This window comes from Aspergillus costaricaensis, assembly GCF_003184835.1.
Source record: "Aspergillus costaricaensis CBS 115574 unplaced genomic scaffold BO79scaffold_5, whole genome shotgun sequence".
Classification (NCBI taxonomy): domain Eukaryota; kingdom Fungi; phylum Ascomycota; class Eurotiomycetes; order Eurotiales; family Aspergillaceae; genus Aspergillus; species Aspergillus costaricensis.
Genome location: NW_020291805.1, coordinates 1,047,100 through 1,070,887, shown reverse-complemented (window position 1 = coordinate 1,070,887; position 23,788 = coordinate 1,047,100). Strand labels below are relative to the sequence as shown.

The 23,788-nt window shown below is 49.3% G+C and overlaps 8 protein-coding genes and 1 non-coding gene across 9 annotated transcripts; 6 read left to right on the top strand and 3 right to left on the bottom strand.

Annotated features, from left to right (window-relative positions):
- Window positions 1-2,335: 2,335 nt before the first annotated feature.
- On the bottom strand, window positions 2,336-4,464 carry BO79DRAFT_207521 (siderophore iron transporter). The gene is made up of 4 exons (XM_025682185.1): window positions 4,227-4,464; window positions 3,905-4,175; window positions 3,483-3,825; window positions 2,336-3,416 (listed from the first exon to the last, which is right to left on the bottom strand). The coding sequence occupies exons 1-4, from the start codon at window positions 4,400-4,402 to the stop codon at window positions 2,485-2,487; spliced, it is 1,722 nt and encodes a 573-aa protein (XP_025543284.1). The 5' UTR covers window positions 4,403-4,464; the 3' UTR covers window positions 2,336-2,484.
- Window positions 4,465-7,160: 2,696 nt separating this feature from the next.
- Window positions 7,161-8,558, bottom strand: BO79DRAFT_189363 (uncharacterized protein; the record flags this gene model as incomplete). The annotated part of the gene is made up of 1 exon (XM_025680650.1): window positions 7,161-8,558. The coding sequence occupies one exon, from the start codon at window positions 8,556-8,558 to the stop codon at window positions 7,161-7,163; it is 1,398 nt and encodes a 465-aa protein (XP_025543283.1).
- Window positions 8,559-9,620: 1,062 nt separating this feature from the next.
- Window positions 9,621-10,504, top strand: BO79DRAFT_207520 (glutathione S-transferase). Its single transcript, XM_025682184.1, has one exon. The coding sequence runs from the start codon at window positions 9,924-9,926 to the stop codon at window positions 10,386-10,388; it is 465 nt and encodes a 154-aa protein (XP_025543282.1). The 5' UTR covers window positions 9,621-9,923; the 3' UTR covers window positions 10,389-10,504.
- Window positions 10,505-12,291: 1,787 nt separating this feature from the next.
- Window positions 12,292-14,239, top strand: BO79DRAFT_167603 (quinate permease; the record flags this gene model as incomplete). Its single annotated transcript, XM_025679385.1, has 5 exons — window positions 12,292-12,550; window positions 12,603-13,018; window positions 13,078-13,474; window positions 13,534-13,961; window positions 14,034-14,239. The coding sequence occupies exons 1-5, from the start codon at window positions 12,454-12,456 to the stop codon at window positions 14,235-14,237; spliced, it is 1,542 nt and encodes a 513-aa protein (XP_025543281.1). The 5' UTR covers window positions 12,292-12,453.
- A 477-nt stretch (window positions 14,240-14,716) lies between these two features.
- BO79DRAFT_235697 (GMC family oxidoreductase) lies at window positions 14,717-16,956 on the top strand. Its single transcript, XM_025684504.1, has 6 exons — window positions 14,717-14,808; window positions 14,889-15,008; window positions 15,063-15,279; window positions 15,355-15,888; window positions 15,945-16,548; window positions 16,601-16,956. Exons 1-6 carry the CDS (start codon window positions 14,777-14,779, stop codon window positions 16,831-16,833), a joined length of 1,740 nt encoding a protein of 579 aa, XP_025543280.1. The 5' UTR covers window positions 14,717-14,776; the 3' UTR covers window positions 16,834-16,956.
- A 250-nt stretch (window positions 16,957-17,206) lies between these two features.
- Window positions 17,207-17,278, top strand: BO79DRAFT_t49. The gene has a single exon. It is a non-coding gene; the product is annotated as a tRNA-Gln (tRNA).
- A 667-nt stretch (window positions 17,279-17,945) lies between these two features.
- On the top strand, window positions 17,946-19,065 carry BO79DRAFT_243390 (YoaK family protein). The gene is made up of 2 exons (XM_025685282.1): window positions 17,946-18,291; window positions 18,373-19,065. The coding sequence occupies exons 1-2, from the start codon at window positions 18,069-18,071 to the stop codon at window positions 18,972-18,974; spliced, it is 825 nt and encodes a 274-aa protein (XP_025543279.1). The 5' UTR covers window positions 17,946-18,068; the 3' UTR covers window positions 18,975-19,065.
- A 184-nt stretch (window positions 19,066-19,249) lies between these two features.
- Window positions 19,250-20,245, bottom strand: BO79DRAFT_207516 (MGR2/ROMO1 family protein). Its single transcript, XM_025682183.1, has 5 exons — window positions 20,106-20,245; window positions 19,995-20,021; window positions 19,910-19,939; window positions 19,767-19,857; window positions 19,250-19,678 (listed from the first exon to the last, which is right to left on the bottom strand). The coding sequence occupies exons 1-5, from the start codon at window positions 20,158-20,160 to the stop codon at window positions 19,555-19,557; spliced, it is 327 nt and encodes a 108-aa protein (XP_025543278.1). The 5' UTR covers window positions 20,161-20,245; the 3' UTR covers window positions 19,250-19,554.
- An 813-nt stretch (window positions 20,246-21,058) lies between these two features.
- BO79DRAFT_225492 (putative cytoplasm to vacuole targeting Vps64) lies at window positions 21,059-23,350 on the top strand (the record flags this gene model as incomplete). Its single annotated transcript, XM_025683734.1, has 2 exons — window positions 21,059-22,180; window positions 22,232-23,350. 2 exons carry the CDS (start codon window positions 21,059-21,061, stop codon window positions 23,348-23,350), a joined length of 2,241 nt encoding a protein of 746 aa, XP_025543277.1.
- Between the last annotated feature and the right edge of the window lie 438 nt (window positions 23,351-23,788).

Genomic DNA, 23,788 nt, shown 5'->3' with positions numbered 1-23,788 from the left:
CCCGTAGCCAGTGCTGAAGCTGACGGTGAAAGACCCCTGATGGGAGGGATGGCAGCAGATTCGGAAAGGAGAGCCGGCAGAAAGAGAGACAAACTCCACTGGTTCGTTCCTGACTAGCGAACGCTGCATCCACTCATCATCCACTTGGTGGCCCCAATGACTCTCGCATTTCCTTCTCAACCGCTTCGCCAAACTCCGGCCTATCCCGCTAGTCCTCTCTAGTCCGGTGCAGGAACCAAGGGACCATTGTGCCCTTGCAGCCGCAATTAAACTCAATCGTTGCGCATTTTTGAGCTGCAACTTCGCGCCGTACGTATATGAACACTCTGGCCCCCGGCTCCGATTGCTTGCTTCGTTTAAATGTCCGCTTTTCCGGTAAGTTCTAGAGGAATCGGTGTGCGAGCTAATCCTAGCATGTCCGTTTCGATGAGATACATATGCTCATATAGGGGTTGCCGCGTCACCCTTTCGACCGATTTTATGAAGAGCTCTCCAAACACGGCATTGCGATTAACGAAAATATATTTCTGTTCGAATACATTATTGGAGTACCTGCATGGAAATACCACCAAAAAACAACTACCATTCCAGGCACCATTCTGGATAGCCCCTGATGCCGTACTGGTGAGCAATACTAACACCGCCATCTTTGTCGCGCTAGCAACTGTGAGATGTCTGAGGCCATCTAGCAGGAATACTTCTCGTGGAATAGCTGCTCGTATAAGGGACCAAGCTAGTCAACAAGGGCCTTTTTCCGGTCGGCTTTTCTTGTGTCTGCTGATGCCAAGGTGGGGGCCAAGCAGTAACACTGTTTATGAAGCCGTCAGTGAAGATAACATCCGCCGTAGCGGTAGAGAACTATGACTTGTAGAGATGATTGTAGCATCATTTTCAATTCGAGGGTACCACCTGGCGGTGGCATCCGAGAATGTGCCGGAGGCGCAAATCCATTCCCAGGCTCATCTGCAAGGAGAATGCCCAGCTGATCGTAAGGCTGAGCATTCGATCTAGCCCCATTTTATGTGCTTATTGAGAGCGAATACGATGTCGATCTGTTTCCGCCTTGCTGAGCGCCAGCTGCTGGACCCTAGGTGTGGCCCTGCCTGTTGCTTCCCATATTTTTCTGGAAAGCTATCGGTCATTGGCAGGGGTTGAGGGCCAGTCATGATGCAGTGGTACAGAAAATTGTGTCTCGCTGTTATATAGGCTGCTCTAGCGATGGCTGGCACAATGCATAGCTGTTTTATATATACCGTAGTAGTAACCATAGCATGGATGCAAGTGCTGGCTGTAGATATGTGCGCTGTACAGGTGAATGACGCCATGTATAAGGCCACTGATCCTGTTGCAACTATGGCCGCAACAGCAGCTATGCCAGGCAGGCCCATTAGAGGATAAGTGTTGATAATTTTGGTAAGAAGACGCGCTATGGTGCGGTCATTGACCGGGATTCTCTTCAGATTCTGACTGTGGTTGGAGCAACTCTTTGTCAAATTGTCTGTTTATATATAAGTAACTGTGGGGTCTGAACCCTCACAAACTCCGAGGCAAAAGTATTTGAAGGCGGTTGTACTCATTGGGATAGAACTGTACAGCACTCGACTCGGAATATATATTCAGAAAGAACCTTCTCTTCCCATCACAACATCTTGAGCCACATGGCTCCGCAAGTAGAAGAGACACAAACCCAATAATTCAGGCGGCAAGTCACAGCATTTGTACATCCTACTGCTTACAGACATGATCTATCAATTCTGAAATCAAGGCTCAGTCTTGTCAAAAGTCCTGATGTAACTCTGAATACAAGGCCTACTCTTCATACTCAGCTTATTCAGACCCCATCATTAAACATGATGCCAATATATTCTTCAGTCGCATACTTGAGACCTCCTCTCCCCCATCATGTCATAAACTCCGCCCACTTGGACTACTACTACCTCAACATTCGCATCTACATGCCTTTCATTGATTGGAATAACTCTTACCGTCAGAGGCACAGGGTATGCAGACTTCTGCTTTTTGACATATGGCTGCTCCAAGGTGACCTATCGGACAAAACCTTGAGCGATTTTACAGCAGATTCGCTGGTCAATTGCATTCAGCAATGCGAGTGGTATAATAATGTAATAGCGGGCTCGAAGTGTCAGGGTGTCACCTGGGATAGGGTTGCTCCGGATGGCGCGATCCATACCTATCGATGTTCCATGAAGATAAATACAGCGGATATACAGAAGTCGGTGCCGTATGGTGTGATTTGCAATGCGTGATGCAAGTAACTGAACAAGAAGCAAGTATAGTGACTAAACGTTCATTTCCATAAGCGAAGAATATCTTCTATCAACCCAGTCAAGCTCGTGTATTAATAAGTACTAACTATGCATGCCTCAATATAGCAAAAACAACTCAAAATTAACATCACAGGTCAAGAAAGCGGATCCCCGACCCCAAACACATTATATACAAAACCCCTTTTTACCAACCCATCTAAAACAGGACCTGCCTCACATCCTTATTATCCTTAATCTTAATATTCTTCATCATCAACACCCACGCAATCGACAGCACCATGACCGCCGTACCCGCAATCATCATGTTCCGCTGACTCCAAGCATAAGCATTCTGAATCGCAATTCTCGTCTCAGACCCCACCGGATAACTCAATTGCACATCCAACGACTCATAAATCTCCTCCCACTGATCCTTGGTCTCAGCGGGCAACAGCTCCCTCAGCTTCTGAGGAAGGGTATTAGTCCAAATAGCACCAGAGACACTAGCACCGACAGCACCACCAAGGTTACCGAATGTGCTCAGCAACGCCAGCATAGCAGCATAATCTTCATGTCTAGATGCCGCCAGGACAGCAACCTGCTCAATAAGAATCAAGGTACCACCACCAACAGCCAGGAAGATCTGACACATGCACATGTATCCGATGTTGAAGCCGGGCTGGCGGAAGTAGATCATCAAGCCGCTGGCCAGAAGGTAGAGCGGGACAGCCCACATGAGCAGCCACTTGAAGCGGCCGGTGACGCGGATCAGGTATCCGCAGCCGATCAGCCAGATGGGGTCCATGAGGTCGAAGATAGCAGCGATGTATCCGGCTTGGGTGAGGCTGGTGTTGTAGACTACTTGCAGGAAGGAGGTGAAGTAGCTGGCCCAGCAGTAGTAGGAGACTTGGTAGGTGATATCCAGGAGGCAGGCGCCGATGACAGTGCGGTTGGCGATAAGGTGGTAGGGGATGAAGGGCTTGGGGGCACCCCAGCGTTCGTAGGCGACGAAGCCGACGAGGACGAAGAAGCCGACGACCATCATTGCGATAATCTTGGCGGATTTCCATTCACCTTCGGTGTTGCCGGCGATGTTGAACGAGGTGAGGAAGAGGATGAGTCCGCCGATCATGAAGAAGATGCCGATGACTGGTTGGGAGGAGCATGTTAGTGGGGGAATTGAGGTAGTAGAGGAATTTTGGGGAGAAGGCTTACTGTCAAATTCGATGATGTAGAACCAGGTGCTCTGCCACCAGGTGCGAGTGCTTCGCGGCTTGTATTCCAGGCGTCCCTCCTTGTCTGCCTTGCGCTTCGCCAGTTCCCAGGTTATGACTAGAGGCATTGCGACGATCGGGAGGATGATGCAAATGGTTCCGTACGCCCAGCGCCAGTTGGTCTCGTGGAATTGGTTGGAGAGGGGAGAGCCGGCAAAGGCAGTGATAATGTAGGGTGAGGAGGTGAAGGCGTAGGCGATACCTCGATTGCGGAGCGAGGATGTATCGGAGGTCATCACATCGACACAGAAGATGACACCGGTGAAACCGACAGTGTAGAATGCCTAGTAGTGTCTGGTGGTTAGTATTATTGGGCATACCCATTAAAAGAGCAATTTCGTGTACACAGAGGATAGAACTCACCTGAGCAGCACAGTACGTAGCAATGTTGTTGCAGCCAGCCATCATAATCAAGCCCATGATAGCAATCAACACCATGATGCAGACACCTAAAGTACGATCCCACAAGTTCAGCACCTTGGCGATAGGCATGACACAAGCAGCACCCATGACACTGGTAATGACAGTGATGACAGTGAGCAACGAGTGCTCCGAAAAGTCACTGGTGATATACGCGGAAAGGTTCGCGGTCAAGCTGCTGTTCAATCCATTGACGAAGTACAGAAGCCACATGCTATACACTGTTTAGCAGTCGCTCGGAAGGAACACACTTCAAGCCACTCACGAGGCATAAGTAATAATCAGAGATTTCTTCGACCAAGAAGCAGTAACTGCTTCAGCGACACGAACACCATCCTGCTTATCCTGATCATCCTCTACAGGCTGCTGAGGAGTATCGGGATCCAAAGAGATCGGATCCTCGCTGACCCCGGTAGTGGTGGGAGGCTTGTCAGTGGCCATTTTGGAAGGGGAAAACACAGCGATATGCCCAAAGCGCCTATGTCATCAGTGGTAGGAGAAAGCTTCAAGAACTGATCGGCATCGAGGGAAGGATATGCGCCATGTTATAAAGGCTTGACATGGGACGATGAATTCTTCGCCTCCCACGCACGTCCCACACCATCCCGAAGCTTTCCCAGACTCCAATTTCCTGAGCGACCAACGCGAAAAGGAATTTGCGCTGGCTGTGGGTGCTGGTTCAGGCTTACAGTGGTAGTGGAACTCTAGGCAGTCTTGTCCTCTTGGCAAGCTGGCGACACCCCGTTCCACTTCGGATCAGATAATTCTCGCAGCTTGTGTCAGTGTGGTTCCATCAAAAGAATCATCCCCAAAAGTTTGTCTGCTAAAACCGTTGATTTTTGCCACATTTACATACATCTAGATCATTGAATCGAGCTCACGATGATTTCATATAGTATGTTGTAGTAGTCTCCTAATGCTGGTGTAAGGGTCTGGTGTCCCTGCTCCACTTAGACTCTCCTCCCCTAATTTGTTTCCTGGCTCCTCATTGCACCATGACGCCTTCTAGCCCCCACTGTTCCGCGACTGCTGGTGGTCTGCTGTTTTCCCGCGGGGCCCGAAAGGACCCGATTTCCAGCGCAATGATCTTGTTATGGTTCCTAGTGACGGTGACAAGCGGGCCGTGATAACATAGAGACCCACGGACATGGCACTGATGATGGAAGATAAGATGGATAAGAATTCAAGCTGGATTTGAGGGCAGGAATGAAGAGACCAAGGAAGGCAAGTAGGCCTTCAATCTCGGTAATGCGTGTCATCCATGCAAGAAGATTGCAAGAATCCCATGAGAGGACATGATCATCATCACCACCACATAAGCCAGGGGTGAATATGGGCCAGCTGCTCCCCTCCCCTCTCCATCGGAAAAAACCCGGCCATATTCCCGCAAGAGCAAGACCGCACCAGCCGCACCATAAAAACCCAACCCTTCCAGCCTGTTTTTAACGAGGGGGGCCCCGGTAAGGGAAAGGTTCCAAAACAAGCCTAGTAAAGCCCGAAATATACTTGGCGGGTGCCACTAAACCTTATTCGCCGTATCTTATCTGATTTCGTATCGCACAATACCAGATCAAAACACACACTGCGTGAAATCCCCGGCACCAAATCCACCCAAAAGTTCCCACGAACCATGCCAAATTTGGATACCATTTAGGCCGGGGGCGCTAATAACCTCTGCTGCTACTCCAGAAAATACCTCCCCCCAAGCGGAACTTACTAAATGGCTGCCTAAATCTCTGCCATGGGTTAATCCCCACATGGGAATATTCATGTTTTCCTCTAACCTCCAGAGATTGATAACGCATGACTCACTCGTGACCTACAGCCAAGAAGTAAGCGAGGTGTGGATCATGTTGTGCGTAGGATTGCGCTCTTGGCATGTCCTTGGCGGGTTGGAAGAGCTTTTCCGCCGTTAGCTGATGCTGGGCATCGACTGGTGGAATTGGGATTGTGTGGAAGGCATACGTAAAAGAAGATGCTTCAACTGTTAGTCCAGAGAAGATCTTTTGTCTGGATTTATACGAGCTGAGATGCTACGTAACGGGGTTAAGTCATGGTCAGTGAAATGAATTCTGCGCTTCCAGAGATCGGACAAGCAGAAGCAGGAAGAGGGCAAAGCAAAATTTCTGAGAGGACTCTCTAGCAGTAGTCCTGAGAAAAATCTCCTGTATTCACGTGGCCATTCTGGCATGCTATACTTCGCACTAGCCTCAACAGAACTATACCGCTCAGACGGCCATGTCCGCCCAGATCGCAGATGCAGTCAGTCCACCGTTGGTACAGTGGAGCTACACGATCATTACCATGGCTCTTCATTTCCATTGCCGTTGAACAATATCCGAGTAGAAACCGAAAGGCGAATGTGGTCTACACGTAGAGAGGCCTTAACCTATTCGCAAAACTTGTTAGTCCTCATATGCCTCGTCCAAATCTCAAGTTCGAGCCATTCGGCTTCACGGTGGCCAAAACAGTCCATATCCCTGTAAGGTTGATACAGCTAATCAGAACTAAGTAGAAATAAATAGCCTTCAGCCACTCAGACTATAGCCAGCCTAGCTCCTCAATATAGGCGCCAACCGCGCTATAAGGCGGTACCTGAAATGAAGCCGCCACATCATCAAAACCTGTTATGGCCCCCTAGGGCCAGCGGAAACCATATTACTGGCTATTAATCACGAAACTAGTGTCTCTGAAAACGACCTAGGGGCTTTGGCAGAAGGAATAGCTTAGGAGATCCCCGAACACGATCTAAACTTGTCATTGGCGCCGTTATCGGCCTTGGTTTGTTCGCCCATGGACTTTGGCTTATTGTGTAGAAAAGGGCCAAGAATAAGAGACGTAATCCTCGCACTATAGTAGTGGTATTCTATCTAGTATGGGAGGACAGTTGCTGCTTAGACTTGAGTAGCAAGTTAAGGGGTGGTTCGTGTACTAAGAACCACACATTGTTTGACATAATGGAAGCAGAGCCTGCATGGTAGAGATTAGGGGTAAAGATTACTTCAAATGTTTTCAGCATTTTATTTTAAGGTTGGCTGCATGATGCTGACTTCGATTTGCTGACATCAGGTCGTTTCTGTTCCCTGACTTATATTTCTGACTCTACAACCCGACTATTATTTCTTAAAAATGGCGGTAGGTAGCTTCTCACGGCCAGACCATTCAACAAGTTCATGGTACTCATTGGTCTTGAATAGTGCTAAATTGTGTGATACAAAATCTTGCCTTGATCAGATAGACCACCTTCCTCCCCAGCCTTCAACTTCATCTGCACAAACCCTTCCATCTCCGCCATCTCAGCAGGCGTCAACAGCTCAATCCGATCGCTCAAGTCGCCATCACCAAAGAACCTCCGATCGATCTTAGCCCAGTATATCATATCGAACGCCCAGCTCTTTCTCGCAGCGTAATTAAGCCAGAAGTCACCGCTTTCCCAGCTTCTGAGCATATGTCCTGACAGTCTATCGTTCTCATTTATGATTCCTCGGTCAATGGCTGCTTGCTCTCTGTCCTTGAGAGCTCTCAGAAACACCGGCAGCACCTTCTCATATCTTGCTATCCAATCATCTAAACCCTGTTTCCAGAGTTCTGGCAGCTCGAGTAACAACCAGAACGGAGGGCTATGAGCAAACTCTGTGGGGGCTGCGTAGGTGAATTCCCAGTCCACCACGCCGGTCACCTGATGCTGGGCATTTGATAGAACGTTGCCAGGTCGGAGGTCATCACAGAACAATTTAAAAGGGCCAGCATCGTCATTGCACAGCTGATTTTCGCGAGTGATCTTGCGAAACAGACATCGTGCGATGTACTTGGTTTGACAATATTCCGCGGAATCGATCGCGTCGTTTCGTTGTGAAGTCAAGTGGATCATGTGCATCTCAGCCAGTGATTGGTAGTACGATGAGGCTGTTTTGAACGTGCTTTGGGGAAGTAAGTCTGGTGACACTCCACCCAACTGAACGAGCTCGTTCATATTAAAGGTAAGCGGACGATGCTTGACTACCCACGTATCATCGATATCATCATCCTCATTAGCTTTACCGATGCATCCAATCTCGGCAAAAGAATGCCTCGATACCTGTAACATGATATCTGCCATCTGAACATAAACCCATTCAAGTCTCTCTTCCGAGACATTAGGGTCTAGCATCGGTCTCTCGTCGCGTGACCGGCCCGGTACATTGAGGGCATCAATGAAGTCGCCTTCGTTGCTAACATGCTCCATGATGATGAAGGGTCCTAAACCCTTTGGGCTCTCCTCTGTCATTCCATGATGAAGGATATGAGGTAAGGGTAGACTGGTAAAATACTCCAAAAACTGCATCACTGCCACTTCGCGCTGAACCTTTTCCTCGGGGAACGTGGAAGCACCCGGGCACGGAAATCGAATGACGGCAGAGCCTCCATCTTGGAAAAGCAATCGTAGCCAAGCATTGAATGATCCTCGTTGGGGAGTGAAAAGCTCTTCGGGGACTCCTCCTCTGTGCTTGTCAATAAATCGGCCTATTTCTCGGAGAACGTCTGTTTGGAATAACTTGTGTCGCCAGGGCGCAAAAGTCCTGTCGCATTTGTCACATAAAGTGTCGTCGTAGTCCATGTATTGGGCTTCGAGGATGGGAGGGGGCGGAGCTGGGGACGTTGGATATATGTGTGCTTGGTTGTCCATTGGTTCTGTGGTAGTGGGGACAGAATCCAAGTAATGAGTAAGTTGATAATGTTCCTATACACGAGCCATGCTTCCAGCTAAGCGCTGAGGAGCCTGTGTAACTCAGTGGCTTATATCTGTCATCTGACCAATCACATCACGCGGCGTAGAGTGGTGATTGATCATATCAAGCTATTGAGAGTCATTGTGACATTCACAAATGTGTCAGTATTCATCTACTATAGCCATTGATCTCTGATCTAAATAGGGCATCAATATGTCGCGTCTCATCATCCCTTAAAGAAGCTCTCCTGTTGGTAGGTAATGGCATTATACGCTTTAAGTAGCTATAGGACTAATAAAGGCTAATACTACTACATTCCATCGTGCGGATACTGGTCCACTTGGAATACTCTTGGTAGTGATATATGTATAATAAGATTGAGAGGCACAGATTCAAAATGCGATAAACACAAGCATGGAGCCTTGCGATGATGATTGTTTGAGCCACGTGCTAGTCAGCAGGATGCCTCCCGCGTGTCAGATTGAAAGCTTCAGGGGCTTTGGGGCTCCTTTAGCTGGCCTGGCCGTCTCCCGTTTACGTATTCTGTCGTATTAATAAGCGCTTTCTGTAGAACAAATAAGCTTCGGCACATGTAAGATCGTATAGAGCATTTTAGATCGATTATCTGGCCTAGCAGGCGGGTTTCTGATAGAGTCGGAACTCCAGGCAACCCGTAACGGGTGGGTATTCCATCGTTAGAGTGTAGATAGCATCTGAATAATTCGTGATGGATACGCGATAAGCAAGACGCTAGTCATCGCCAGACAGCCGTCGGGCTACCGTAGGCCTAGCCAGCCTAGGGCTTACGCACGCTCTTCCTGGCTCATGGCCATTTCGGCTAGGCCCTCTAGGAATGGTTATTGTGCTGGGGACATCTGTCAGCATTAGCGAAGTTTCTTTATAAATATGCGACGACGTCCTCGTTGAAATTCATCTTTCCTAGACTTTATCGACTTGCCTCATCACATCTAGTGGCATCAAGCGCAATTAATAATACAAGATTCATTCCATCGGCGGATAAAATGGAAAACCAAGATTCCTTTGAGCTGTACTCGTTCTGGAGTTCCTCATGTTGTCAGCGGATCATAATCGCAGCTCATCTCAAAGGCATCACGCTCAAATATAATTATGTCGATCTGAGGGCAAGAGGACATCATGACGCAAAATACAAAGATGAACTGAATCCAAGTGCTAGTGTGCCGACCTTGGTTGTGCATCACCCCGACGGCACCAAGACCATTATCAGACAATCCATGACAATCCTCGAGTACTTTGAGGAAAGATTCCCGAACCAAAGCCCTCTGCTGCCACCTGTCTCAGCTTGGCAGGATCGCATCAAGGTACGCGACCTAGTCAACATCATCGCGATCGATGTTCAGGCGCCTACCAATTCCCGGATTGCCAAGCGTGTCAGGTCCGTGCGGGATAACGTGGAGGACCAGGTCAGCTTCGTTAGACAGGCATTCACAGATGGCTTCCAGGCGTATGAAGCCCTGATCTCCGCATCTAGCAAGTTTTCTTTCGGCGATGAAGTGTCACTGGCCGATGTTGTGTTGGTTCCCGCGGTCGATCAGGCATTGATGTACAAAATGGATTTGGACTTCGTGCCCAATCTCCTGAGAGTCTATCACTCACTAAAAGAGCTAGAAGCTTTCAAGGCTGGAGATGGGAAGAACCAGGGTGATACCCCGGAGCAGTTCCGGGCCGCTTCCCAGTAGCTCTGGCCACTAGGCGGAGAGTCCCATTCGGCGGGTCCTATATGCATCTGCCGGGACACGTTTGTATATACCATATCTGCCGCACGATAAGTTGATAGTTCTGTAACGAATTGGACAAGTTCCAATGGTGAATAGATATTTCAAAAAGAGTATTAACAAAAAGGAAGAGTTGTGGTGATTGGAGCGCTATTGGCGCGACGTAATGGATCTGACCTATCCAACTTGAAGACAAAGCTAACAAACATTATGCATAATTGTTACTTCTTGGCGTGTGCAACTCGAGCCGAGTGTTAACGTGGATCAAACTGTAAGGCTAGCAGATTTCAGACTCAGCACGAATCGCTTGACAGTTGAATCTGAAGTCCGGCCCCTACTGCTTGGCGCGCTTGAAATAGAAGTAGTTATCATGGCAAGATGACACGGTTTTGTGTGACTTCACAGAAATCGTGTCGTAGGACTATAACGCACATTGAATGCCATCGAAAAAGCAATAGCATATCAACCACCTTCCTATTATCTGCCAGCTTCAGGTATGCGGAACGTTGCTGCTGACCTCGGTCGAGTAGCACAGAATTCAGGCTAGAGGGCTTCTGCAGGTAGAAGCATGGCCCTGATAGTACTTTGAGTATTTTCTTCAAGCAAACGCCTGATGTCACCGCTTTCCATAATTGATAGCAAACGTAAGAAACCGATAACAGTGCAGTGGATCATATGCTGTTAGTGCTTATTCTCATCCACCAATTCTCCCTCTGGCGGTCTATAATTGTGTAACCCGAGCTGCCATACGTAGATCAAGTCGTAATCAATGCATGCGCTTCCGAGAAGTGCTCAGACCACACGCAATGGCAGACACTCGAGTCATGAAAATTTGCGATGATCATGCTTGTGGCGCGGGGTAAGCAACGCTGGTTATAGTATGCCAGAGAGCCTCGCGCCTCGAAAAGCCCACGATTATTCCCCACCGACCTAGTAGTCCGATCGCGAAAGTTTGAAGGGGTCCGGTCGGTTATCTTGGCAAAATGGAAGATCATCTTCGGTAATGGTGTGGTATCATAACTCCCATATCTCATGTCTAAAAGTATGTGTGACGAGGCCGAAAGGAAGAGAGATGAGTGATGCGACCTGTAGAGTTTTCCAGAGTGGTGTGGAAGCAGATAGATCACTCACGACTAGTCGATTCGTCCTAATATGCGGTTTCTTTTTGACTCGTCTCCGGAAGTAATCAGGGTGCTGCAGGGAAGAAGCCATCATGGACACGTGGTGTATGATGTTGTTGCCTGCCAGGATTGTTGTGAGTACTATCGCGTGGGGCAAATACGCTCCAAACGAATTTTTTGCAAGAAGCGGACGCGGTTAAGGCTTCTGGTAGCTGGGAGGAAGAACGGTGCAGGTAAACATTGAGACTGATGTTGGCGATTTGCTGTAGAGAATACTGCCACACGAGTTACCTAAAGTCAGGTCCTGAATATCAGCAATGCCCTGGTTATGAGCGTGATACAACTGGAGTCATTGCAGGGTTTTGCCCAAGATTATGGTGGTGTCCGTCAAATTCCGAGGTGCGGCCCCTGAAAGAATAACGGTTCACGGGAGAGACATCCGGGGACTCGTCTGGTTCCGACCTGACCAGTTCACTGAAACCGGATGGGCAATACATCCTTAGCGATTGGCGGAGAAGACAGCCTGCAGGGTACTTGAAAAGCTTGCGCAGACCCCGGCACACCATCCGGTTGCATTGGGAAATGGAAAAGCCAGGTCAGCATGAAGAACAGTGGGAGTGGGTGGGGATGGTTGGCTGTTAGGGAGCGGGTAAGGCTGAAGCACATCCCACTCGCTTTGCGGTACCGGATCCACTGCACGCGCTATTCACCCCCTTAGGGCCCTCATTCTCTGTGCTGGTTTGTAGGAGAAATCGTGGCTCTTTAGTCCCGCCTTTGAGGGGAGATGAGAAGATTTTCTGTCGCCTGATAAGAAAAATGATTCCTTCCCTTCTGACTCAAGCATCCCTCCACACCATCCCAATGTCCCTCTCTACGCCAACTCCCAGTCTCTGCTTTCTTTTGCCAGGATGCAAGGCCTAAAGCAGCATCTTACTCTGTTTAGGAAGCTCACCCTAAAGCTCCTATGTGCTGCAATCTGCTTTGGCTTATCGGGCGCTGCCCGGGGTCCGTTGTCCCCCTCCCTTTCCTTGCATCCTGGCGAACTGACACCTTATAGGGCTTGATTCTGGGCTTATCGCCAGCACTGTGGCAGAACAATCGTTCGTTGACCAGTTCCAACTAGAGGCCGACTATCTCAGTGCATCCCAAAAAGCCAATCGCTTGTCGAACATCACCTCTATGGTCCACATAGGCAGCTTACCGGGGGCTATAGTCGCATTCCTGTGCAGTGAACGCATCGGAATCCTTTGGACCTTCCGTCAATGTTGCTTGATGTGGATCATTGGTTCTGTGGTGTTTATCACGTCTGATGACCTTGGGCAGGTATATGCTGGTCGATTCATAATGGGTCTTGGTATTGGACAGTTTGGTGTAATGGCCCCGATCTACCTTGGGGAGGTGGCACCCAGAGAAATTCGCGGGATGCTTGTAGGCTTATATGGCATGTCAGAATATCTGGGAATTATGATTGGGGTGAGCATAGTGACAATGCATGAGGAAAATACGTGGCTCGGTTTTATTAACATTAACAGTACTTCTCAATATGGGGAGCGTCCATTCACATCCCCGACTCGAGTGCGAAGCAGTGGGTCATCCCGCAAAGTGTTCAGATTATGTGGGCAGGTCTGCTGCTGATCGCTTCTCTGCTCTGTGAGGAGAGTCCGCGTTTCTTATGTCGAAAGGACCGTCCTCTGGCAGCACTCCAATCTCTTGCACGACTATGGAACGTGTCACCACTAGATCCGGGAATACATGTTGAAATTTCGAATGTCAAGATCCAACTCAAACTTGAGCGCGAGGTGGCATCACGATCAGGTCTCATCGGAGTGCTGAAAGAGCTTTTTGGGACAAAATCCCACTTGAAACGGATCGCCTTTGTGTTCATCCTGCAGTGCTTGGGCGAGTGGTCCGGCCCCAACTCGGTGACTAGTAAGTCTCAGCCCTGGAATCAGAAGTACGCACGCTTGGGCTAATCTGGCATACCCTAGCATATGCCCCCGAGTTATTCGGACTCTTCGGTATCCAAGGCCAATCGCAAAAGCTCTTCACGACGGCGGTCTTTGGTGCTGTCAAGTTTGTCTTCGCGCTAATTTCGGCAATCTTCTTGATCGACTATTTGGGCAGGAGGAAGACATTGTATATCGGCCTTGTGCTTCAAGTTATCGCACTGACCTATGATTCGATCTTTCTCACTATATTTAGCTCCCTATCTGGTCAGTCGCAAGATGACCCAGCAGTAAGGCATGCTGCTATCGGCGCAATTGTGATGATTTATTTCATCGGCATTGGATGGGCCCTGGGTTGGAATTCAATCCAGTATTTGATCACCGCCGAGTCCTTCCCACTGGGGGTTCGGATCGCAGGGGTCACTCTCGTTACACTGTGGCACTATGCCAACCGGATCGGCATTTCCAAGGTTGGTTCCATGTATATTCTTGGCGCAGATCGACTGCCGGATGATATTGACTAGAGTTTCCTTTCCTTCTAGGCAACCACGTTGATGCTGCTCGACCACGACTCCCTAACCCCCAAGGGCACTTTTTGGTTTTTCACAGGGATGTCCTTGCTGGGACTCCTATTCACATGGTGTTTCCTGCCCGAAACTGCTGGTAAGGGGCTGGAGGAGACCAATGAGTTGTATACAGGGGATCGGGGTGGCACAACCCCGCACGACCAAAGGGACGCTGATTAGAGTCGGAAGATGAGCGGAATTTGGCCGCCTCTCTGTATCTACTCAAAAATGAGTTTGAATCGTTGGGAACCAACTAAGGTTATATCCGTTGACAGCCAAGAGACCGCATATTTCCGTTATTCCTCACACTAAAGTTCGGGGCTATCAAATTACCCCGCAAGCCAAATGGCTCGTAATTCTCCTTCCACTCCTCCTTAGTGGGTCGAGTTAATCAATATGCTTCGCCACACTCGACTTCAAGTGGGGTAAGCTTTGGGGTAGTGTCAGATATCGGTCGGACTGCGTATCTCAATTGGCAGAGTAGGTTCAAGCTAGATGGTAGGTGCTGTCAAAGCGGAATGCCATTCCACAATGGCGCCTGTCCTTGCAGCTGAATGTCAGGTTTTTGCGAAGTATAGCCGAGGAATGAACTTCTGGCACAGTTCATATTCTATAAATCCGAACGTGTCCGTATAGCTTTTTCTGCACTGAGGAGCTTTCTTACAGTTTGGCTACCATTGTTCGAGCCACCTGTTGGCTGATCGACTGCGGCGCGCAACATGGAGAATTATTTTGACTATATTATCTGCGGGTTAGTTTCGCTTAATATAGAATGTGCTTTTGGTCTCATCTTTGTCTTCGCTATGGCTAACTGCTCTCTTCTCCTCTCAGGGGTGGCACCTCAGGATGTGTGGTGGCCGGTCGCCTGGCTGAGAATCCGCACATAAGAATTCTCCTTATCGAAGCTGGACAACATAATAAAGATCTCGAGAATGTCCATATGGTTGGCGGGTTCGTACGCGCATTACACTCCTAGGAATTGGTCCAATTTTCTTACTTAATTAGCTGGGGTAATCTGCTCGACTCTACGACAGACTGGAACATTGTCACTCCCCCCATGCCAAACGTCAATAATCGGCAAGTTAAGCTCAGCAGAGGAAAATTTCTAGGAGGTTGCAGTGGTTGCAATGGGACCCTTTGCATACGGGGCAGCAAGCAAGATTACGATGACTGGGGTCTGGATGGGTGGAGTGGCAAGGAATTCTTCAAGTACATGCAGAAGGTAACTACTGTCATATCCATTCACGATATGCAGGAGGGGGGATTGAGACACATAAATCTAATATCTTTCTTCCAGGCCGAAACGTTTCATACTAAATCCTGGTTTAAGGCGTCCGATCAGCATCATGGAAACTCGGGTCCCCTTCACGTCGAACCACATGATCTCGCGCCCATTTCCAAACGCATCATGGACTCTTTCGTTTCGCAGGGCCTTCCATTGGATCCTGACATGTTCACAACTGGTGAGACACCTCATGGGTGTGGTCATGTACCACGGTCAGTGTACAATGGCATCCGCACTACTAGCGGAGACTTTGTCACGAATGGGTACCATCGTAACAATGTTACGATCATGACAGACACCACTGTGGACAAGATACTCTTCAAGAAGACCCCAAGTGGGCCCAAAGCGGACGGTGTCTCGGTGGTAACAGCAAATGGGCGACGGACACTACATGCCAAGAGGGAGATAATTATCAGCAGTGGATCTTATTGCAGCCCTACAATTCTAATGAGGTCTGGGCTGGGTCCGAAGGAAGAATTGCAGAAACACAACATTGAATGTTTGGTCAACCTGCCAGGCGTCGGGAAAAACCTCATGGATCATTTGGTAGGTGCTCTATGGCAGCTTCATCTATAGAATAGCATCTAATCAGCACTGTCCAGATTGTTTTCATCTTCTATGAGACAGAAAAGCCTGGTCTGACGACCGACCATCACGTCTACCACGGCGATAGTTTTGACAAAACCTACGCGCTTTGGAAGGAGAAAAAAGAGGGGTTTCTGTCAACCTTCCCTTTCGGCTCCTTTGCTTTCGCCCGCTTAGATGAACGTCTTAAGAATGAGCCACTGTGGAAGAATGCGCCACGACAGCCAGGCCGTGATCCCATGGGCTTGACACCCAATCAGCCGAACATTGAGCTCTTCACTACGGAATGTTACGGTGGTCCTAAGCAGTACGATCAATTTCCTATTGATCACAAGCACGCATTCTCAATCATCGCCGAATTGTTCTCGCCTAGGTCTCGCGGTAGTGTGACGCTGAAATCTAAGGACCCCTTGGAGAAACCTGTAGTGGACTGCAACTACCTCGCAGACCCACTGGATCTGCTTGTGTTAACTGAAGCATGTAGATTCGCAAATGAGATCATTACCAAGGGCGCTGGGACGAAGGACATCGTGAAAGGCTCTTGGCCTCCTAATCTGACCCACCACACTTACACGAAGAGAGAACAGTGGATACCTTATGTAAAGGAACATGCGACGACTTGTATGCTTCTCTCTTCTGCCTGTTGGTACTCATACTGATTGACTTATACTAGGCTATCACGCTGGAGGTACTTGCGCAATGGGTCCAGATGGCGATACCAATGCTGTTCTCGATAACAAGTTGCGTGTTCGTGGCGTGACCGGACTCCGCGTGGCAGATTGTAGTGTCATGCCAACTCTGAACGGAGGGCATACTCAGATGCCTGCTTATGGAATTGGCGAGAAATGTGCGGACCTCATCAAAGAAACGTGGGCATCCCAGGCCCTCAATGTAGCGAAGCTCTGAGGTTTCTTACCATGTTGGCGCCAACAGTGCGCAACCGTCTGGTTCTCGCAAAGCCGTAGATTTGCTTGAATATCTACGTTATATATATGTCATGAGCTATGATGCCTGTCTCTGATATGTAAGACTTCAATCAGTACCTCCATAGTTTCGTTCCTGCTATTATTGTTATGTAATAGATCAGACGGTAACTTAGCAATAGAAGATTGGAGCACCGATATGGTTCAATCATTTCACTCTTCTCAGCTGGCCACCTCGCAATAGGTGCATGTGCTGATCATCTAGATGACTTCAAAGTCGAAGAGGAAGCATCGGATATAAGTTTATTTCTTTGCGCGCTCTATAAACTCAACCTATCACATCCTTTCAGCAACAAGGTTGTGTAGTGTAATGGTTATCACTCTGGATTCTGATTCCAGCAATCCCGGTTCGATCCCGGGCACGACCTTTTTGTATCCTTGGCATCATGGTCCGAGCCATGAATTTTTGTTTCGCCCACCATGTGTTTCTATTATCCTTACCTAAACAGACCTTGTCATCTTTTCCTCTTCTTCCTTTACCTCTCTCGCACCTCGGCCTCAGCTACCCGATTAACAATGATATCACCCAGCCGACAACCCCCTAAACACCCAATAACAACCACCCCCCGGTCAGCCTTGTGGGCCCAACCGCCAATTCTACCTCAACGCTACCCACTCCTTACGATGCCGATAACCCGTCCTACCAGCCAACCCACTCCAATGCGCCATTGCCATTTGTCCGTCCTCCCTTAGGGCTGTCGCAGTAAGGCTGATAGCGTGCTTGCGTGCTCCCAGCAGAAAATGGCGCGTGTAGAAAGAAAAAGAAAAACGCTGCGTTGTACAGGATATCCAGCCAGATCGATATGTTCCCAGTTTCTTTTTCTAATTCCGCTCGGAGATTTTCATAATAAGGGGGCTGCTCTGGTTTGCCTTCTCTCATTTGTAGTTAAGTTTCCTATCTATTTATGGAGATATTCTCCCCCCTCTTCTTAGGGTTTAGGGTGCTGAAGAGGGGGTGGCTAGACTCTTCCAATCTTTCTTTCCATCTGTGATGGCGTTTCGTAACTTTGTCCTTTAATCTATCTTTTCTGCATGTCTTAATCCGATATAGTCAGTGGTATTATCATTGCTTGCTTTGCCGCATGCATATATCATCTTAACTTTATCCTTGTACATATCTCATCGCCTTATTGCTATATATTATACTACTGCCCAGGAATGTCAGAGCCCTTCCAGCCCGCGAAATCACCGGCTCTCCCGGTCGTGGAATCCTCCGCAGACACCAAGTCCCCTCAATCTCAGCAGACGAAAGTGCGCCGTTTAAGAGAAACCGTCGATAGCAACTATGCCGACATCATTTGTATCATCCTGTGCTTCGTCACGGGGCTTTGCGACAGCTCCGCATTCAATGCGTGGTCATGCTTCTTAGCTATGCAAACCGGTACATCTCCCCTTCCCCTTTATCCCACCACCCAAATCCCATAACCCATTACCATAATACTAATATTGAAAATGATAACAGGAAACACCGTCGTCCTCGGCCTCGGCGCCGCCTCCCTCCCCAAAGACGACAGCGACAGCTGGCTAAAGTCCATCGTGTCAATCGCCAGCTTCGTGACCGGCTCATTCATATTCAGCTTCGTCGGACGACACCTTGGTCCCGCGCGTCGCGGAACCCTCTTCGCTTCCTTCATGGTGCAAGTGATTCTCATCGTGATTGCCGTCTCCCTCATCCAGTCTGGACTTATCGCGGAATCCGAAGCCGATGTCATCTCTGGCCACCACCATGGCGGCAAGCTCCTCGAGCTGATTCCCATTGGCTTGCTGGCGTTCCAGTCCTCCGGGTCTATCAATAGCACGCGCTCGTTGGGATTTAATGAGATTCCGAGTGTGGTTATCACGAGCGTGTATTTTGATATTGCGTCGGATAAGAATATCCTGGCTGTGCAGAATGTTAAGCGGAATAGGAGAATTGCGGGCGTGGTGGCTCTGTTGATTGGGGCTATTGTGGGCGGTTGGTTGAATAGGAGTGCTGGCGGGATGGCGTCGACTTTTTGGTTGGCGGCTGGGATTAAGTTCCTTATTGGGTTGGGGTGGTTGGTTTGGATGCCTGTTAGGAACTAGTAGGTTGTTGGACGGGGGTGGGTTGGGGAAGTGGTGCGATCACTTGGGGTATGGTGGTTAGTGAGGTATGTGGTGTGTGTATGTAGGGAGGGAGTGCGATTGTATAGTATTTTGTTTGGGGGGCGTTGTTGTATAGATGGATGGGTAGGCATGATTTTGGAAAAATAGAAGGTATAGATTTCTTTTTCATGCTTATTTGCTGAGTAGCGTGGGTGCAAATATAATCGCTAGTAGCATCATACTTCACAGATAGAAACAGCAAAGTCCAGTTGATGATAAAAATAGTGATGAATATACCAGCACATGCTATGTATGCATCATTCATGACTTCCATTATGATTAACACAACCGGTCCGGGACGCTCAATACATTGCAAAGCATCAGGTGACTAGCGGACAGGGTTGAGTTGCCCTTCGATATGTACATGATACTGCCACTGCTGCTTTGCTCTGTCTTGCGTCTCGGCGATTAACATGTCATTCCTTGTTCCATGTTTCAGGATACGCTATCGTACAGTCTTCCTCCACCTCACAAAGCCCACATCCCTCAATTGGTATAATTCCATTTTCTCATCAAGTATTTAGTCGCGCATAGGGCGCAGAGGGCTCTGACGGGGGAGCATCATCGGGGGTCCGCGAGCGCGGAGCCAGGCGTCGTTGTGAGGACCTTCGGTACGAATAACGCTGCCGATGGACATGAAGAGACTATCAAAAGGTGTGGTTAGTATCAAGCAGTCGAACATACAGAAGCGATGAATAGACGTAGAATCGGAAGGAATTGCGCAGAACATACCCAAAAGTAGCACCAGAACCAAGCATGTATTTACCCAGGGTACGCATAACACCGTTAGGTCCAGCTCCGTACTGGAAGATGGTGACAGTTCCTGCTTCAGATTAGTCGGGTTTAAAGGAGGGGTTGCGTTTGCATAGACGGACCGATGATGAAACCCATGATACCTCCAACAGCTGTTGGAAAAGGATTAGTACCGTAATAACTAGCATGCAAACTTGTTCAACCTACTGGATCCCATCATGGCACCCATCTTCACTGTAAATAAAGTCAGTAAATCAGTACGGCAGATTGAGCGAAACTCATCCAGCTGGTGAATGGCATGGAATCCGGTTAACTAACTCTTCTCAAAGGTAGAGGGACCATGCCCTTGAGGGGGACCAGCAACGACAGGCATGTTGAATGATAGTTAATAAATATACAGTGAGCGCAAAGAATTTGACAGCACAAGACCAGTTTCCCTCAGACGGTCGATTCCTCCGGCTTCAGTCTTCTAGAGTCGGCAGCAAAGCTCCAACGGTGGGCGCATCGAAACCCGAGGCCCAGAAGCACGTGACACCGCCTGCCGTATTGAGAACCAAAGGTCCGTGCGGTGTTACCTAAGCACACGTGTGTTCACACGTGATTTTTGGCCTCAGGCGTAGGGAGACGAAGGAAGCCGTGAGCTGATCGGCTCTTCTCTCCCGCCGCAAGTTGGTGGCTCTCCCCATGAAGTCTGCTCCTGAATCGTCTGATCCAGTGCCTCGACTTACTTTTTCGGCGGCTTAGGAGCCTGTGCAAGGCGGTAGTTCCGTCTCGTGCCTCCGTCTTCGTCGCTGCCCGGTCGCTTGGTCCGTTCACTCCTCGGTTCGGGCCAAGACCTCCACGCCTCCTTGGTCAGGACTGAAGCGCCTTCTTGCCTCACCATCAGATCCCTTTTTAGACTCAACTGTTCATACTCATCCTGCCGTGGTAAGTTTGACCTGCTAGCTGTTGGGTCTCGCATGGCACTCGACGATGGCAGGCGCTGTTGCGTCGATGCGGAAACGGACTCGATGTTTATATGAGGGTCGTCCGGACAATTGCTAACGTGACCTCTCACCAGCCGAACGGACTGTATTCACGATATTTCCGCGCGCCTACCGTCGCTACAAACATTTTTGCCTTCGAGGTCCGTCGCGACGGGCACTCACGGGCGGTTAGCATCCGAACGCTTCTCCTTGCATACGTTGACGATCCTCTTTTTCCGTTGAGCGGACGAGCGCCTATGAGATAGAGCTCCTTTCCATCACACTCACCATACGCTATCCTTCTCCATGACTGCTGTGGCATCACCACCTAGTGTGCAATCGGGCCCTCACTTGGGATGGTTCGACTCTGGTAACGGAGGACAAGGTGCTCTGTCTTCAATGGACGCGGAAGACGTCTCACGAACATTTTTGCCGCGAAGGACTGTTCAGAGATCGAATTCCTCCTCTTCCCTAGCATCTACTTCATCAACCTCAACCGCTATAGTCACGCCGCAACCCTCTAATGCGGGACACGTGAACAACGTCGAACACGCTACATGGTCAGCAAAGAAGAAATCCTCAAGAAATAACTGGACAACTTCTAAGTCAGAGCCGGTGGCTGGGCTGAGCAGCGCCCGCTCCCAGGCTATGCCGGCCTTTTCTTCGGGCCCAGGAGCCTCTTCTACTATGACCGCGATTCACCAGCCGTCTTCCATTGTTCCATCTCAACACATGCTTCAAGCATCACAACAAAATGGCGTACGCGCCGCGAGCGCACCAGCAGGCGATCCTCCCGCTATTCTCACACTCTTACCCATCAACGGTACCTTCGACAAGAAGCAGATTAACGTACCCTTCTATCCGGACCTACTACGCATAGGCCGTCAGACAAACGCCAAGACTGTGCCAACACCGGTGAACGGTTACTTTGATTCCAAGGTGCTGTCTCGACAGCACGCCGAGATCTGGGCAGACAAGAGCGGAAAGATCTGGATCAGGGATGTCAAGTCGTCAAACGGTACATTCGTCAATGGGCAGCGGTTGTCTCCGGAGAATCGCGAATCAGAACCCCATGAGCTTCGCGAGAACGACACCTTGGAACTCGGAATTGATATCGTCAGCGAGGATCAGAAAACGGTCGTTCATCATAAGGTTTCCGCCAAGGTTGAACATGCCGGTGTATACAGCAGCATTCCGAATATCTTGGACCTCACACTAGGCGACTTGGATCCTGCTTCTGGAAATGGACTGCTCCCGTCTCCCCTTAGTCAACCAATGTCACATCTCAGAGGACGATCGGGAAGCACCATGAGCAACCGCAGTGCTCAGAGTGCAGCCAGCAGTCAATTCAACGCAATACAACAACAACGTCAGATGAACTATTGGAATTCCCCTATATCTATAGAACAAGTTGTTAAGCGACTTACGGTATGTCATCAAGGTCACATTCGCAGCGAGCTTGCTCTAACACGATTTCAGAGTGAAATGAAACAGGCTAAACAACAGTCACAAGAGCTCCGGCAAACGGACGAGTTCTTGACTACTATAATGAAACCTGGATATGCGGAGAAGGAGAAACCGAAGCCTTCACCAGCGGATAATAATGCACCCCGTCCAGTTAATGGGCGGCCAAAGATGCCTCGCGTAGATTCCTTCTCTCGCTTTTCGGACCCTCCAGCTCCCCCACCGCAGCAACCCTTGCCCGAAAAGCCCGATGCTTTGCCGCGGAACGGCACAGACGCCCTATCGCCGTTGAAGCGATCCGAGACAGAGAAGTCTAAGCTTGGCCCGAACTCGCCCGTTACACGTGAAAATAGCCAGATCTTGTCTCTCATTGAGGCTCTGTCCTCCGCCAAAAGGGAGCTCGATAGCCAGGGTGCTCGTGTTAAGGAGCTAGAAGCGTTGCTGATTCAGGAACGAAATGCTCGTGAATCTGCCGAGGAGAAGGCCCGGAGCTTGGAGATGAAATCTATTCAGCCTGCTCCAGGCCTCACCGCAGATGCTGAAGCCGAAGACAGCACTAAGAACTTGACTGAAATGGAAGAGCCAAAGACTACGCTGCCGGATGCCGAAGCTTCGATCGATTCTGATGCACCCGCTTCTGAAAAGGAGTCCTTGGCAGAAAGTCAAACAGATGTTTTACAACGTCGTCTCGAGTCAATGATACTGGAGATGGAGGAGATGAAGAAGCAAGTCACAATGTTCAAAGACCGGGCAGAAGTCGCGGAGAATGAGACTGTTGAGGCGCGGAAGTCGCTGGCGGAGATGATTGAAACTCTGCGGCAAGAGCGCGCAGAGCGTGCCCAGGGCAAAGTAGTGTCTGGTGCGCAGACAGATGCTCCTGCTCCTGCTGGTTCTCCATCTGAGCCACAAGAGTCCGCCGAAGAGAAGGGCAGCGTGTGCGCTGAGCAACCACAGCTCACTGCGACGCCGTCAGCTACAAAAGCGGTGGACAACGCAAACACGACGTTTGCGACACAATCACACCGCCACGACGTCTTAGAGCAATCCAGTCCTTTTGCTTCTATGCTTGGAGTGGTGCTCCTCGGCGTTGGGCTGATGGCTTACCTGAACAGCTGGCAGAAAATGGACAAATGATCATTTTGGCTAGCACATCATGCCTTCTGCTGGCGCATGACATAAATTGTGCATTCGATAACACCTTGAAAAGCTCGTCTTGTCCTTCAAGTTACTAACCTTCGATCCTTCCTTCATACCTTTTCTTTCTGATTCTCCGCTGGTTCTATTTCATAGTTTGTCCCATCTTGTATTCTGCTCCGATGCTCAGCAGGGATTGTGCGCTGGGTCTATGGGTCGATTTTTCTTCTTTACCCGTTATTTCCGTTTATTCCCTCTTCTTGCCCCCCTCTTATGTGCAGTTATCCTTTTTGCATAACTTGCATGACCCTCCCTCACTTTTCTTGTTTGTTCCTAGATATCACTCCTCGTGGGCACCCTGTTGTTCCAGTAACGAATTCCTGGCAGCAGTGGGATTTCTTTCTATGTCGATGTCTCTTTCTCACGGGCAGAAGCAGG